The sequence below is a fragment of the Mytilus californianus genome, unplaced genomic scaffold (assembly GCF_021869535.1).
Source record: "Mytilus californianus isolate M0D057914Y unplaced genomic scaffold, xbMytCali1.0.p SCAF_1, whole genome shotgun sequence".
NCBI classification, from domain to species: domain Eukaryota; kingdom Metazoa; phylum Mollusca; class Bivalvia; order Mytilida; family Mytilidae; genus Mytilus; species Mytilus californianus.
The window spans coordinates 114,160,005-114,173,026 of NW_026262581.1; the positions used below are offsets into that span (position 1 = coordinate 114,160,005).

At 31.4% G+C, this 13,022-nt stretch overlaps 1 protein-coding gene across 1 annotated transcript in view; it reads left to right on the forward strand.

Moving 5' to 3' along the window:
• The first annotated feature begins 1,544 nt into the window (after positions 1 to 1,544).
• LOC127738780 (phospholipid-transporting ATPase ABCA1-like) overlaps positions 1,545 to 13,022 on the forward strand; it is a 42,948-nt gene continuing 31,470 nt past the window's right edge. Inside the window, exons 1-15 of the mRNA XM_052250156.1 lie at positions 1,545 to 1,550; positions 2,331 to 2,447; positions 3,252 to 3,440; positions 3,956 to 4,049; positions 4,194 to 4,305; positions 5,670 to 5,846; positions 6,147 to 6,369; positions 7,164 to 7,385; positions 7,900 to 8,104; positions 8,731 to 8,844; positions 9,050 to 9,227; positions 9,767 to 9,898; positions 10,517 to 10,656; positions 12,378 to 12,515; positions 12,720 to 12,931. Coding sequence (XP_052106116.1) covers positions 1,545 to 1,550; positions 2,331 to 2,447; positions 3,252 to 3,440; positions 3,956 to 4,049; positions 4,194 to 4,305; positions 5,670 to 5,846; positions 6,147 to 6,369; positions 7,164 to 7,385; positions 7,900 to 8,104; positions 8,731 to 8,844; positions 9,050 to 9,227; positions 9,767 to 9,898; positions 10,517 to 10,656; positions 12,378 to 12,515; positions 12,720 to 12,931 — 2,259 coding nt within the window. The remainder of the gene's footprint in view (positions 1,551 to 2,330; positions 2,448 to 3,251; positions 3,441 to 3,955; positions 4,050 to 4,193; positions 4,306 to 5,669; positions 5,847 to 6,146; positions 6,370 to 7,163; positions 7,386 to 7,899; positions 8,105 to 8,730; positions 8,845 to 9,049; positions 9,228 to 9,766; positions 9,899 to 10,516; positions 10,657 to 12,377; positions 12,516 to 12,719; positions 12,932 to 13,022) is intronic.

Consider the following 13,022-nt stretch of genomic DNA (forward strand, 5'->3'; position numbering starts at 1 on the left):
AGCTTGCCTTTATTTTCCGGAATATTGGTTCCAAATACTGATATTTTTATGACAGATCTTCATATATGAATTAGAATTGACAACTTGGAAGAAAACTGTTTCACACTTCTAAGATTTTGGTTGTAAAGTTTTGTGTAATTGGCTCCCAAAAGTTTAAGTGTTGAGCATACCTAATGAAAGATATTCCAGAAACATGTGATGTGCACACTGATGTCAGTATTATTCATATTTATTATAATTTATTTTTACAGATAAAATCAATGAAAAGTTTGAAACATCGAAAAATAAAAGCAACATTTGAGAAACTGATCCAGTCAACATTAGATAATGGTTCTTTGAATTCTTCCAGTATTGTACAAGCATTAGGACAGTTTGTATGTGGTGGCCATTCCTTTCTACAAGTTCAGAGTGAGAAACCCAGTGACCTGTTATCCAGATTCCTTATAAGTGGAACTAAAGATTACCACGCTGAAGCGTCCTATAATGAATATGGACCTAACGGTACATATCCTTCCTCATTTTCATATTCAACCCACCTTTTATAAATAATGACAAAAATATTCACTCAAAAGATAAATTTTAGAAATAATTGGTAAAAGTAATAGGGGTCATTAGGAGTCAGTATTAACTACATATCAAGTGATGAGCATTGTCATCTAAATATTAAAAGGGAAATATTTCTCTTCAAATGTTTTGTTGTCTATAGATCATTTTCTTGCAGAAAACAATAATATAATGAAGATTTTAAATTAATAAAAATCAATTGACCTTTGTGTTTTACAATAGATACTTTTATTCAGAAGATTTATGAACAAGATAAAAGACTTTTAGAATGATATATCTGAAACAAACAGGAGAACAGAAATGCATCCAAAAACAAATATTACCTAAAATAAAATCATTTAGGTATATACTTTGTAAGACCTTCACAATGGCAATGAATAAGTGTTCTTAAGTTTCCCAGTCTAGGAAAGGGAATTTTATCTGTTTGAATCTATTCAACAGAGGGGACTAAAGAACTTTAAATAAACATTTTTTTCTATAGATAAAGAAGAAATATTTTAAATTTCACTAAAATATGTTTTTTAGACGTGGAAACGTCTGATCTTTTAGATACACCTTGTTCTGAATATGCCATGAAGAACTTGCTATTTGATTATGGTACTTTTCTGTTAATGAAGTCTATATGATAACACTGAAATACTAAATATAAAGATGTAGTAATTCATTGTCGGTCTTATTTATTCATGTAGAAATTTTCTACCCTTACAAATTAGGTCTTATTTTAAAGAAAAAAATAATGAAATAAACTGAAAATGTGATAGCACACACACGTTCTATTTTTAGCTCCTATTTGTCGTAACCTTGTGAATGTTATGAACTCTGACCCCAACACTAAGATGCTGTGGAGATATCTGAAGGCTGTTGTCTTAGGAAAAATACCATATGCTCCAGATACTCCTGCTGTTTTGGAGGTGATCAAAATGGTAGGTTTTTCTTTTTTAAGGGAAAGACAATATGTTATCTTTTAGAAAGTGTCATCCATGAAGGTTTGCCGATCAATAGTTACACACATGTTTGTGTCATTTGTCGTATGTGTTAAATGTGGAGATTGGAGCTGTTTCCTGAAGGAGAAAATTTGTTAGTATTAAACATGCCTATCATTTTAGGTTACATTAGTTTTATAAGCCCCTATCTCTGAATAGTGAAAAAACAGCAGTATGACATGAAAGAAAGTTTTTGATAAAATTTTTGAATACAATTTGATGAGGAAGTGGTTTAAATTGAATAATAAACTTTTTGATAAATGCCCCCATTTCGGTTAAAAGTATATTGCCATAAGATAAAATAATATAGGTTTTTTTTCCATCAGATGAATATTGATGAAAAGGATTTGGTTATTGCATGAAAAATAGCTATTTTTGATTAAAATCTTTAACGAGTTTTAAAATAACTTGAAGTTTTACATCCTCAAGCTACCTTTACATAACATCACAGGTGTCGATTCTAAAGTTTTAATCTAGGTTAAATGTCATCAGATGTCCAACAAAAACACAGATTATGAAAAAATAGTAATTACTTACATTCAAACGCAAAGAGAAAATATAATTACAAATTTACAATTGCTTAGTTATTTAGGATCAGGCTAGAAAGTTCAGAAAAGCAATGTGAATTGCATCATATTTCAATACAGTATGGTTTGCATACCTCCTATTTTAGTATTTGCTTTACAGGGATCCTACCCAAAGGAGGACTAAATAGAGTATATGTAGGCATTTTTTGTCCTATAAAAGTTAATTTTTATAAAGTTATGTGTATTCTGTTTTAAGGCAAATCGAACATTTTCTGACTTGGCTGATATAATAGATATAGCAAAGAAATGGGAAAGTTATGTAGATAATCTCCAGGAATATCTCAAGCAAAGCCATGGATTTGGACTTATACAGGTAAACCGCCTCTTGTCATATCTTCTTTTCTCAGAAATAGTTTTCCTACTAGACAGTCCTTAACAGTGATATATGATGTGTGTTATAGTGTCTATAATTTACAAAGAAAAAAAGAAAATATATAAGGCTGCAGGATTTTGTTTGCATCTGTCTATAATTTACAGAAAGAAAAGTAAAAAATCTAGTCAGAAGGGTTTTGGTTGATCTTATATTCCTTCAAAATCTCCACTTGTTCTAGTTTCATTTATGCTTAAACTTAAAAAGGATACCTTAGGACTTTCATTCAATCTAGAATTATTATACCCTTGCTCTGTCCTTCCATCTGTCATATGAAATGTTTGTTGCACTTTTCTAAGGAACTACAATTCAGAGCTTCCTGAAATTTAGTAACAAGCTTCATTTGAGCATTCTTTTCTGTTAGGTGCATTTTTAGATTCATTTCTCTCATAAATTTCCTGCTTATCAAATACTTGTATGTTCTTATACATAATGGTCATGTTAGAGATTTTTGTTGCAATTTCTCAGGGCGTTCCAAAATTTGGAATCAAGCTTTATGTGTGCATGCTATATCGTTGATGTATCTTCATATCCATTTCTCTTCAACTTCCTGTTTACAAAATACTAATAGAGAGGATATCATTTGTGCACAAAAGCTTACAATTCAACTTGTTATATCTATCTCTGAACAAAAGTAGAGGTCACTTTGAATGTTAAAGGCTACTAATTTTATAAATGAAGAAAATGTTTTACTCTAAAAGTTTGCTGATGTCTGATATTGAACAAATATTTTACATATTACTTCAGAGTTTCTCCGGGTCCTGTTTATGTAACTTGATGGAGAGGAAAAGTTTGAAACAAGACCTTAAAGACCAGCATAGTGTGACATGTAAATTTCTACAGGAGTTCTTTACTAACAACAATAATACAGTAAATTGGGAGAAAATGTTGGTGTATTCAAAAGCCTTGGCAAAACTTATTGCTGATTATGGTCAGGTAAGTACCTTTAATATATTCATTTTTATTATTGGTATTGTTGAAAAATGTACCAAAATGTAATTATTTATTGTGATTTCAGGAAATGCTGCATACAAATAATGCTATAAAAAATTAAAATGCAAGTTTTTTTTGGGGTAAAACATATCCCATTGCAATTTTAACAATAAAAAAAACATTGCAAAAATTATCTGAATATACAGTAGTACACAGTAAAAGATTTTTAATTTCAATGAACGTTTTTTGTAGAAAGCTAAAGCTTGTCAAATATGTCTATCCTTGTATTGAAAAATACAATTATTGATTATGGTGTGAAAAAAGAACCCTTAACCTTTTTCCTTTTCTTAACATATTCAAGATTTCATTATTTGATTTTATTGTTTTGTTGGGTTGCCATCTGACTTATGTATACCTTACATTTCATTTTATTCAACAAGGAGCTGCCACAGATATATTTTAACACTATATGTGGTATCTATGTGACCCATTATACTGTAATCTATTTGTATTTACAGTGTATTGTATTTGACAAGTTTGTACCCTATCCATCAGAGAAAGACCTGGTGAAGAACAGCTTAGGAATGATACAAAACAGAACATTTTTGGCTGGTAAGTTTATGTTTTATATATGTTTTTTAAAGTTTTCGTTTACATGATATACAATATAAAAGAAACATTCTTAATGAGACAGCTGGTACAAAATATTTTCACAAAAATGTAATTCATTATAATGGTGTATGATTTCTTCTGTAGCTGTTGTATTCAATGTGGACAAGAGAACGCCAGACAGACTACCAAAACATGTCAGTTATAAAATCAGAATGGACACAGACAGAGTGGACAATACCAAACAGGTGACAGATAGGTAAGTATTGTCAATACTCAACACAGAGAATCAGAATGGACACAGACAGAGTGGACAATACCAAACAGGTGACAGATAGGTAAGTATTGTCAATACTCAACACAGAGAATCAGAATGGACACAGACAGAGTGGACAATACCAAACAGGTGACAGATAGGTAAGTATTGTCAATACTCAACACAGAGAATCAGAATGGACACAGACAGAGTGGACAATACCAAACAGGTGACAGATAGGTAAGTATTGTCAATACTCAACACAGAGAATCAGAATGGACACAGACAGAGTGGACAATACCAAACAGGTGACAGATAGGTAAGTATTGTCAATACTCAACACAGAGAATCAGAATGAACACAGACAGAGTGGACAATACCAAACAGGTGACAGATAGGTAAGTATTGTCAATACTCAACACAGAGAATCAGAATGGACACAGACAGAGTGGACAATACCAAACAGGTGACAGATAGGTAAGTATTGTCAATACTCAACACAGAGAATCAGAATGGACACAGACAGAGTGGACAATACCAAACAGGTGACAGATAGGTAAGTATTGTCAATACTCAACACAGAGAATCAGAATGGACACAGACAGAGTGGACAATACCAAACAGGTGACAGATAGGTAAGTATTGTCAATACTCAACACAGAGAATCAGAATGGACACAGACAGAGTGGACAATACCAAACAGGTGACAGATAGGTAAGTATTGTCAATACTCAACACAGAGAATCAGAATGGACACAGACAGAGTGGACAATACCAAACAGGTGACAGATAGGTAAGTATTGTCAATACTCAACACAGAGAATCAGAATGGACACAGACAGAGTGGACAATACCAAACAGGTGACAGATAGGTAAGTATTGTCAATACTCAACACAGAGAATCAGAATGAACACAGACAGAGTGGACAATACCAAACAGGTGACAGATAGGTAAGTATTGTCAATACTCAACACAGAGAATCAGAATGGACACAGACAGAGTGGACAATACCAAACAGGTGACAGATAGGTAAGTATTGTAAATACTCAACACAGAGAATCAGAATGGACGTAGACAGATATAATTGCCAAGTTTCAATTTAATGTTGGATATTATTTGGATAGGAGAAAATGTTTCATGTCAATTTCCTGATTTTATTTTTCTGATTGATAAGTTTTTCATTTCAGAAGTTACAATATACTCATCATGTTCTCAAAAGTTTCATTTGAATACTAGCCTGTAGTACACAAATAAAAGGAAAATGAGAAAATATTGATTTCTGACCATTTTTTTTTTTTGTGGATTTAGATTCTAGACACCTTGACCTTATTAATATTGATTTCTGACCTTTTTCTATGTACTTTAGATTCTGGACACCTGGCCCTAGAAGCCGACCTGGACCACAGACCAAATATCTAACCTATGGTTTTGCCTACCTACAGGATATGATAGAACAAGCGATCATTAAGATACAGACTGGTATGAGTAACAACATAGGACTTGTACTACAACAGTTTCCTTATCCTTGTTATATTGAAGACTCGTAAGTTATGCAAATTGATTTCAGTTAGGACATTGCAGACATCTCTTTTACTAAGGGAATTTAGAATGTACAAAATAACAACAAAAAGAAAGTGAGTGATATAAGCAAGAAATTAAAAATATTCCTGGTACTAGCCTGACTGCCTCCTGTGGGACAGTTTAGAAAGGTTTTACTGAAACATAATTTACATTTCAGTTTTATGTATGGTATAAGACAATACCATAATATTCCTGATACTAGCATGATTTATTCCTGTGGTTTGGTATTGACAAGTTTTATCATAATATATTTCTATTTCAGGTTTATGTATGGTATAAGTAAGACGTTACCATTGTTCCTGGTACTAGCCTGGTTGTTCCCTGTGGCTATGATTTGTAAGAATATTGTGTATGAAAAGGAGATGAGATTGAAGGAAGTGATGAAGATTATGGGACTTGGTAATGGAGTACATTGGTTGGCATGGTTCATCAATGCCTTTTCAATCATGTTTCTAACTGTTTGCTTGTTGGTCATAATTCTTAAGGTAATGATAAGTATAATAATATTGATAATTCTTTTTTGATAGAGGATAACACAGTTTGCTAGAGAACTATTCTTCAAATATCCTTATTATGTAATGCATAATTTACTTTGACAAAAAATTACAATTTTAAAATAGTAGATGATAATGGATAAGCAGTAAAAATCATTTATGTAAGAAGGAAAACAATCCCAACATTTAAAATTTAACAACTCAGTAATTAATGGCTATCAGGCCCAGCCTAGGATAGTAGATATGTTTTCCAGTTTGTGTGGCTAATAGTCTGGCAGTTTAAAATTCTGGTTTAAGGTTGTTCACCCTGAAGTTGTGGTCACATCAACTTGGAACTAATTACAAATGTGCATTATGATTTGAACTTTTACAATGTTTGCCAAATAACGGTTTTCACCTCAGACTTCAAGGTTCACTGAACATAGAAATGTGATAGTGATTTAGGGGCATGGTGTCCTATGAACACATAAAATGGTAAAATTGAGTCATAATTGTGTGATGTAAGTTTGTAGATTCAAGAAGTAGTGGAACATTCTGATGTCAGTATATTATTAATATTTATAACAGTATTTGAAGTTTCTATGTAATAATCTGTTTTATTTGTTGATAGAAGGGGTAATAAAACAAACAAATGCCAGTAAAGATGTTTCTGCATAGTACTTTTGTGTAATAATCTGTTTTATTTTGTAGTTAGGAGGAGTTATAGAACACACTAATGCCAGTATATCATTGGCATTTCTTACATTATATGATATTTTTGTGTAATAATCTGTTTTATTTTGTAGTTAGGAGGAGTTATAGAACACACTGATGCCAGTATATTATTGGTATTCCTAACAGTATATGGTATTTCAACTATCATGCAGTGTTTTCTGATCACAGTTTTTTTCAACCAAGCTAACCTGTGTGCATGTTGCGCTAGCTTTATATACTTTGCTTTATACCTGCCATACCTGTTAGCCAGACATTGGGAACATTTGATGTCACTTGATCAGAAACTTGCTGTTGTAAGTATAGGTATATCTTTATACCACTGAGGTCTGCTGTGAAATTTTATAGAAAAATTAGATATTTAAAACACAAATGCCTTCATCAAATCAAAAACAGTTGGTGGTGGTATTTCATAGTCCTTTGTATCTTTTTTGTGGAAATATTTAGATTTATATACATGTTGAGCTTTACTTTGAATTGGGTTTTGTTTGGTTAAGTTCATACAATCTATCCAATCATTGAATCATCAAGTATTTGCTCTAGCAAAAAAGCATTTTAAATAGTAAGACCCTGTCCCTTGGCAATGCCATTGATATTGGCAAGATGTAATAATGTGATATTTTTAATTTACAGAATCAAATCATTTATCTCTAATTTTTTCCAGATTTAAAAAAATCAAAATTACTTGACCTTTATTTGTATAAAGTTTTGAAGTTAATAGAAATATCTACAAACTGGTTGTAATTCTAAATGTTGTATTACTCAATTTGAAGTACATGGTATAAAGTTTATTTGAATGTACATTTATAGAGCCTATCATCTAATGTAGCGTTTGGATTTGGTTGTACCTATATATCAAGGTTTGAAGAACAAGCTGTGGGTATGCAGTGGAGTAACATCAATACAAGTCCAGTCCCTGATGACCATTTTAACATGTACCTGTGTATTATGATGATGTTATCAGATGCCACTATATACGGAATATTGACCTGGTATATTGAGGCTGTATTCCCAGGTACTTTTGTTATTCACATGTTTGGTCATCAGATATATTAAGCAGACAAACATTTTCATTTTGTTCAATATTTTCTTTTTTTATCATAGAATAGGTTGCTATGAATATTTTTCTGATTTTTTAAGTAAATGATTTTTTTCTATGAATCAGGAAGCTTATGTCTTGATTATAATAATTATCAACTGGATATAGTTTAATTTTGAAAATTTAAACTTTTAAGCTTGTTGACAATCACAGAATGTACACACAAAGGGTAGCATGGTAGTTTTTTTTTTTTGTAGTGCTTTAATGAAAAACTCCAAGTATGTTATTCCAAATACATTTTGCTATACATCACTTGCAATTTTCTAATCAATGTGTAGTTTAATCAAACTGGCCAGAATAGGTTTCAAATACAGTAAGAATTAGAGAAAAATAAATGTAAAGTGAAATTCTTCTTTTAGTATTGCTGTTATTTTACATGGTTAATCATGAAAAAAAGCACTACATATCTGTAAGAAAGATATTGGTTTTTGTTCATGTACATTATTTCCTGTTTGTTTTAAAATTCATGTAAACCTTTATTGTGATATTATGGTAGGTAATGAGTTGAACCAAAGTGATGTTAAACTATTACAATGTTTTAGGTAGTTATGGATTACCCAGACCATGGTATTTCCCATTACAGCCATCATATTGGTGTGGTACATCTGTTTGTAGATCTAATGAGGAGGAAGACTCAAAAACCAACAATAATAAAGGTAAGTTCAAAAGTTTATACCTGGACATTTTGTGATATGTATTTTATAAATGAAAAATATCAAATAAAGAAAGGTTATTGCTGAAAGATTGTTTTTTACTCTATATGGAACACAGGATCAAGTTTTTTTCTCTAACCAATAATAAAATGCTTTGCAATAAAATAGTTATGGAAGAAACATTAAAAATTAAGTATTTTCACTTCAGATGCACCTAAACTAGAGGAAGAACCCCATGACAGACCATTAGGTGTATCCATAAAGAATTTGAAGAAACATTATCAGAAGGGGAAAAAGAATGCAGTAGATGGTTTGAGTGTGAACTTTTATGAAGGACAAATAACGTCATTCCTAGGACATAATGGTGCAGGGAAAACAACTACGATGTAAGATAGTCAGATGTTTTATGAATGAAATAATGAGAAAATGTATAATGTTTGGAACAGTTTGTCCCCTTTTATAAAATGTAGTATCTTGGTCTTAATGAGGACATACCTATTGTAGAAACTTGTTTTGAGGAAAAAGAAACCATAGAAGTTAATGAATGGAATAGTATTCTTACTAGTAACCTATTTCATTATTGAAACAAACCACAAATGTTATCCCATCAAAAGATTCAAATTTTTGCAATGTAATAAATCTAGATTTTGGAACTCAAGAAGCATACATATAACTGGTTTAGAGGCAACAAATATGCCCTTAATTAAGCATCCAAATGATTAGATGAAAGTGCTTTGGATGTGGTTTAAGGAAATAGAACTACCCTTTCTATATTTATCTCTGGAGAAACTTTTTGGCTGAATTGGTTTTGGATAGATGACTTGTGTTTCTAATGGAACAATATTGCCTCAGAATAAAATATGACATACTGAGAATTTCCATTTAGGTTTTTTATTATTAAAAAAAATCTTGATTTATTTTCTAGGTCAATCTTGACTGGATTGTTTCCACCATCACAAGGATCTGCCTTCATCTATGGACAGAATATTCTCACAGACATGGACAAAATCAGGAACAATCTAGGCATGTGTCCACAGTTTAATGTATTGTTTAAATTGTGAGTAATTATTGTCAGAAGTCATAGAAATTGATATATAATTCCTGGTTTAGAAGTTTTTAAGACTCATCTTCATAGTTACAGTAAAAGTTGTTAATATGTCAGTCAACATAACAATGAAGTTTAAACATAGGTTTAGTAGAAAAAAAGGGTAAATTTTGAATTATTCAGAAAAATGAAAATGGATTTGATATGAATACATTGGCTTGTGTGAAAAACTTTTTTTTGTTATTAACAACTGATGTATTTGTTGTTTTATTATGTTAGTAAATGTATTTGTTGTTTTATTATGTTAGTAAATGTATTTGTTGTTTTATTATATTAGTAAATGTATTTGTTGTTTTATTATGTTAGTAAATGTATTTGTTGTTTTATTATGTTAGTAAATGTATTTGTTGTTTTATTATGTTAGTAAATGTATTTGTTGTTTTATTATATTAGTAAATGTATTTGTTGTTTTATTATGTTAGTAAATGTATTTGTTGTTTTATTATGTTAGTAAATGTATTTGTTGTTTTATTATGTTATTAAATGTATTTGTTGTTTTATTATGTTAGTAAATGTATTTGATGTTTTATTATGTTAGTAAATGTATTTGTTGTTTTTATTTACCAACAGTTTGACTGTAGAGGAGCATATCTGGTTCTACACTAGCTTAAAAGGCAAACCAAATAAACAGGCTCATGCAGAATGTGACAGAATGATGAGAGAAACAGGTCTTTATCACAGAGCACAAGAATTCCCTGATCAGTTGTCTGGTAAGTTTTGTTGATATCACAGAGCACAAGATTTTTCTGATCTGATAAATCTTGCCGTTATTACACAGCACAAGAATATTGCATTCACCTTTCCCATGCATTTGTCACTATGTTCGTGCAACACATATTTCTCTCACATTTATCTTGGGTACTATTGAACAGTATGAGTTCCTATCTGATCTGCAGCTTGACAGTGATAAGTTGTAAGTTTTTAACCCTTTTTTTATCTGTTACACACCTGCTTCATTTTTTCGAGTACTTTTAATTACAAGCAGACAATGTGTGTATTCATGTTGAAATTTGTTCTCCTGGAAAACAAGAAAATCATTGATGATTTCTCTCTGAATTCCAATGTAGGAGGAATATATACATACATGCCAACCTCTGACAATGACAAAACATGTCATGACATGACATGACATGTCAAAAAGCGTGTGAAAATGCGTGTCACAGATGCACTGGCACTCATACCACATCTTCTTATATCTTTTTAATATGAACATTATACAAATTTCTCAATATAAAAAAACAATATTCTAGTGTAAACTTTTATTGTATTCAACAGTGGCCTGTTTTGCTGCTTTCAAAACAACACAACTAGGCACATATTCAAAACAACTACCAGTTTGGTTAAATTTACATGATACATGTTAAATTTACATGATACATGTAACAATACACACAATGTATCATTGTTGAGTTCTTATCTGAATTCAGTGTAAATATTCTTTATAATTGAAAATGCTCTCTCACAGTCAGAATTGCTATTTGGCAGAACTAAAATAGCTTTAGCAAGCTTTGAAAGAATTAATAACATTTTTTGTCATTAAAAATGTCAACTATGTCTGCCATTGCTCCCCAGAATGTTGCTTTTTCCTGGTCAAAGCTGGGTAGTTCATCAGGAGAAGACAGCTAGTACTCTGAGAACTGATCCAACAGTTCTGTGATATTCCCATTCCCTATGGCATGTGGAAATCTGTTGGCTAGAGCCTAGATTTGAAACTGAAAAAGAAAAATAATTTTATAATTTTAAAACCATTGAATGCTTTATCAAATAGCTAGTACTCCTCTCACACATGTTGTTATGATTGCAAATGATTGATAATGTTTAAGATGCATAATCCTTTGTAACTAATATGCCTTTGATCCGTTTAAACTCGGACTCACATCTTTTTTAGTACGTACACATGTATCGTTTTCGCTTAGCACTCGGCTCTTTAGACGACTGTACAGGTCCAAAAAGCAACATCTTTCTGCTGGACATTTCCCCAAAGTGAATTTGAAAGGAAAGAAAGTAACATAACCTTAAAAACTACTCACCACCTTACTTGAAGGGCTTTTGTAGTTCGTCCATTTCAAAAAATAAACAATGGCGACCCAAAGAATACTTCGAAATTTTCGGTTTTTATCGTCTTAATTTTATGAAAAAAACCGAGAATCACGATATCACTAACGACCAAAACAAATCAAAACAACGAAAAAGCGTGTAATGGCATGTAAAGTGGCTAAAGCGTGTACATGCCATGTGACAAAATCTTCGCGAAAACCGTTGAAAAAGCGTGTATTACACGCAAATATCATGTGAGTTGGCAACTATGTTTATATATGTGGTTCACAAGACAATTATTAATTGATTTTGAACTTCATTGTACTATCAGAAACAATCCATAAATAAATAGGGAAATGCAATCCATAGCCATTAATGTGATTCTATTTTTCAGGTGGAATGAAGAGAAAGCTTTCCATAGCCATTGCATTTGTAGGTGATGCAAAGACAGTGATTCTAGATGAACCAACTGCTGGTGTAGATCCCCAGGCAAGACGAGCTATCTGGGAACTTCTCATTAAATTCAAGAAAAGTAAGTTGATTTGCATATCAATTATGGTATGGTTGAAATACACATTAAATCTACAGTTTATTTTCATGCTATTATGAGCTATTAGAGAATTTAAGAAAAGGGTAGGTCAATGATTCAACGAAAATGATCTTGGATTAAAAGAGATGTAATTTGAAAATTTGTGGGTAATTTACATTTGAATAAATATCTATTTGAAATTTTCAGATAGAACAATAATTTTATCAACACACCATATGGATGAAGCAGACATTCTTGGTGACAGGATAGCCATCATATCTCAAGGGAGACTACTCTGTTGTGGGTCCAGTTTATACCTCAAGTCACAGTATGGTAATGGATACTATTTGACTATGGTTAAAGATGGCAATCTTGATTCAGATTCATTAGATAGACAGAGAGTTGGATTTAATAGACAGGTAGATAGAAAAGACATGGCTGTATTTACTTTTAACGTTTTCGTGTTTGATTGTTGTAACTTGTATCATCAACAACCTGTATGTAAAAAAA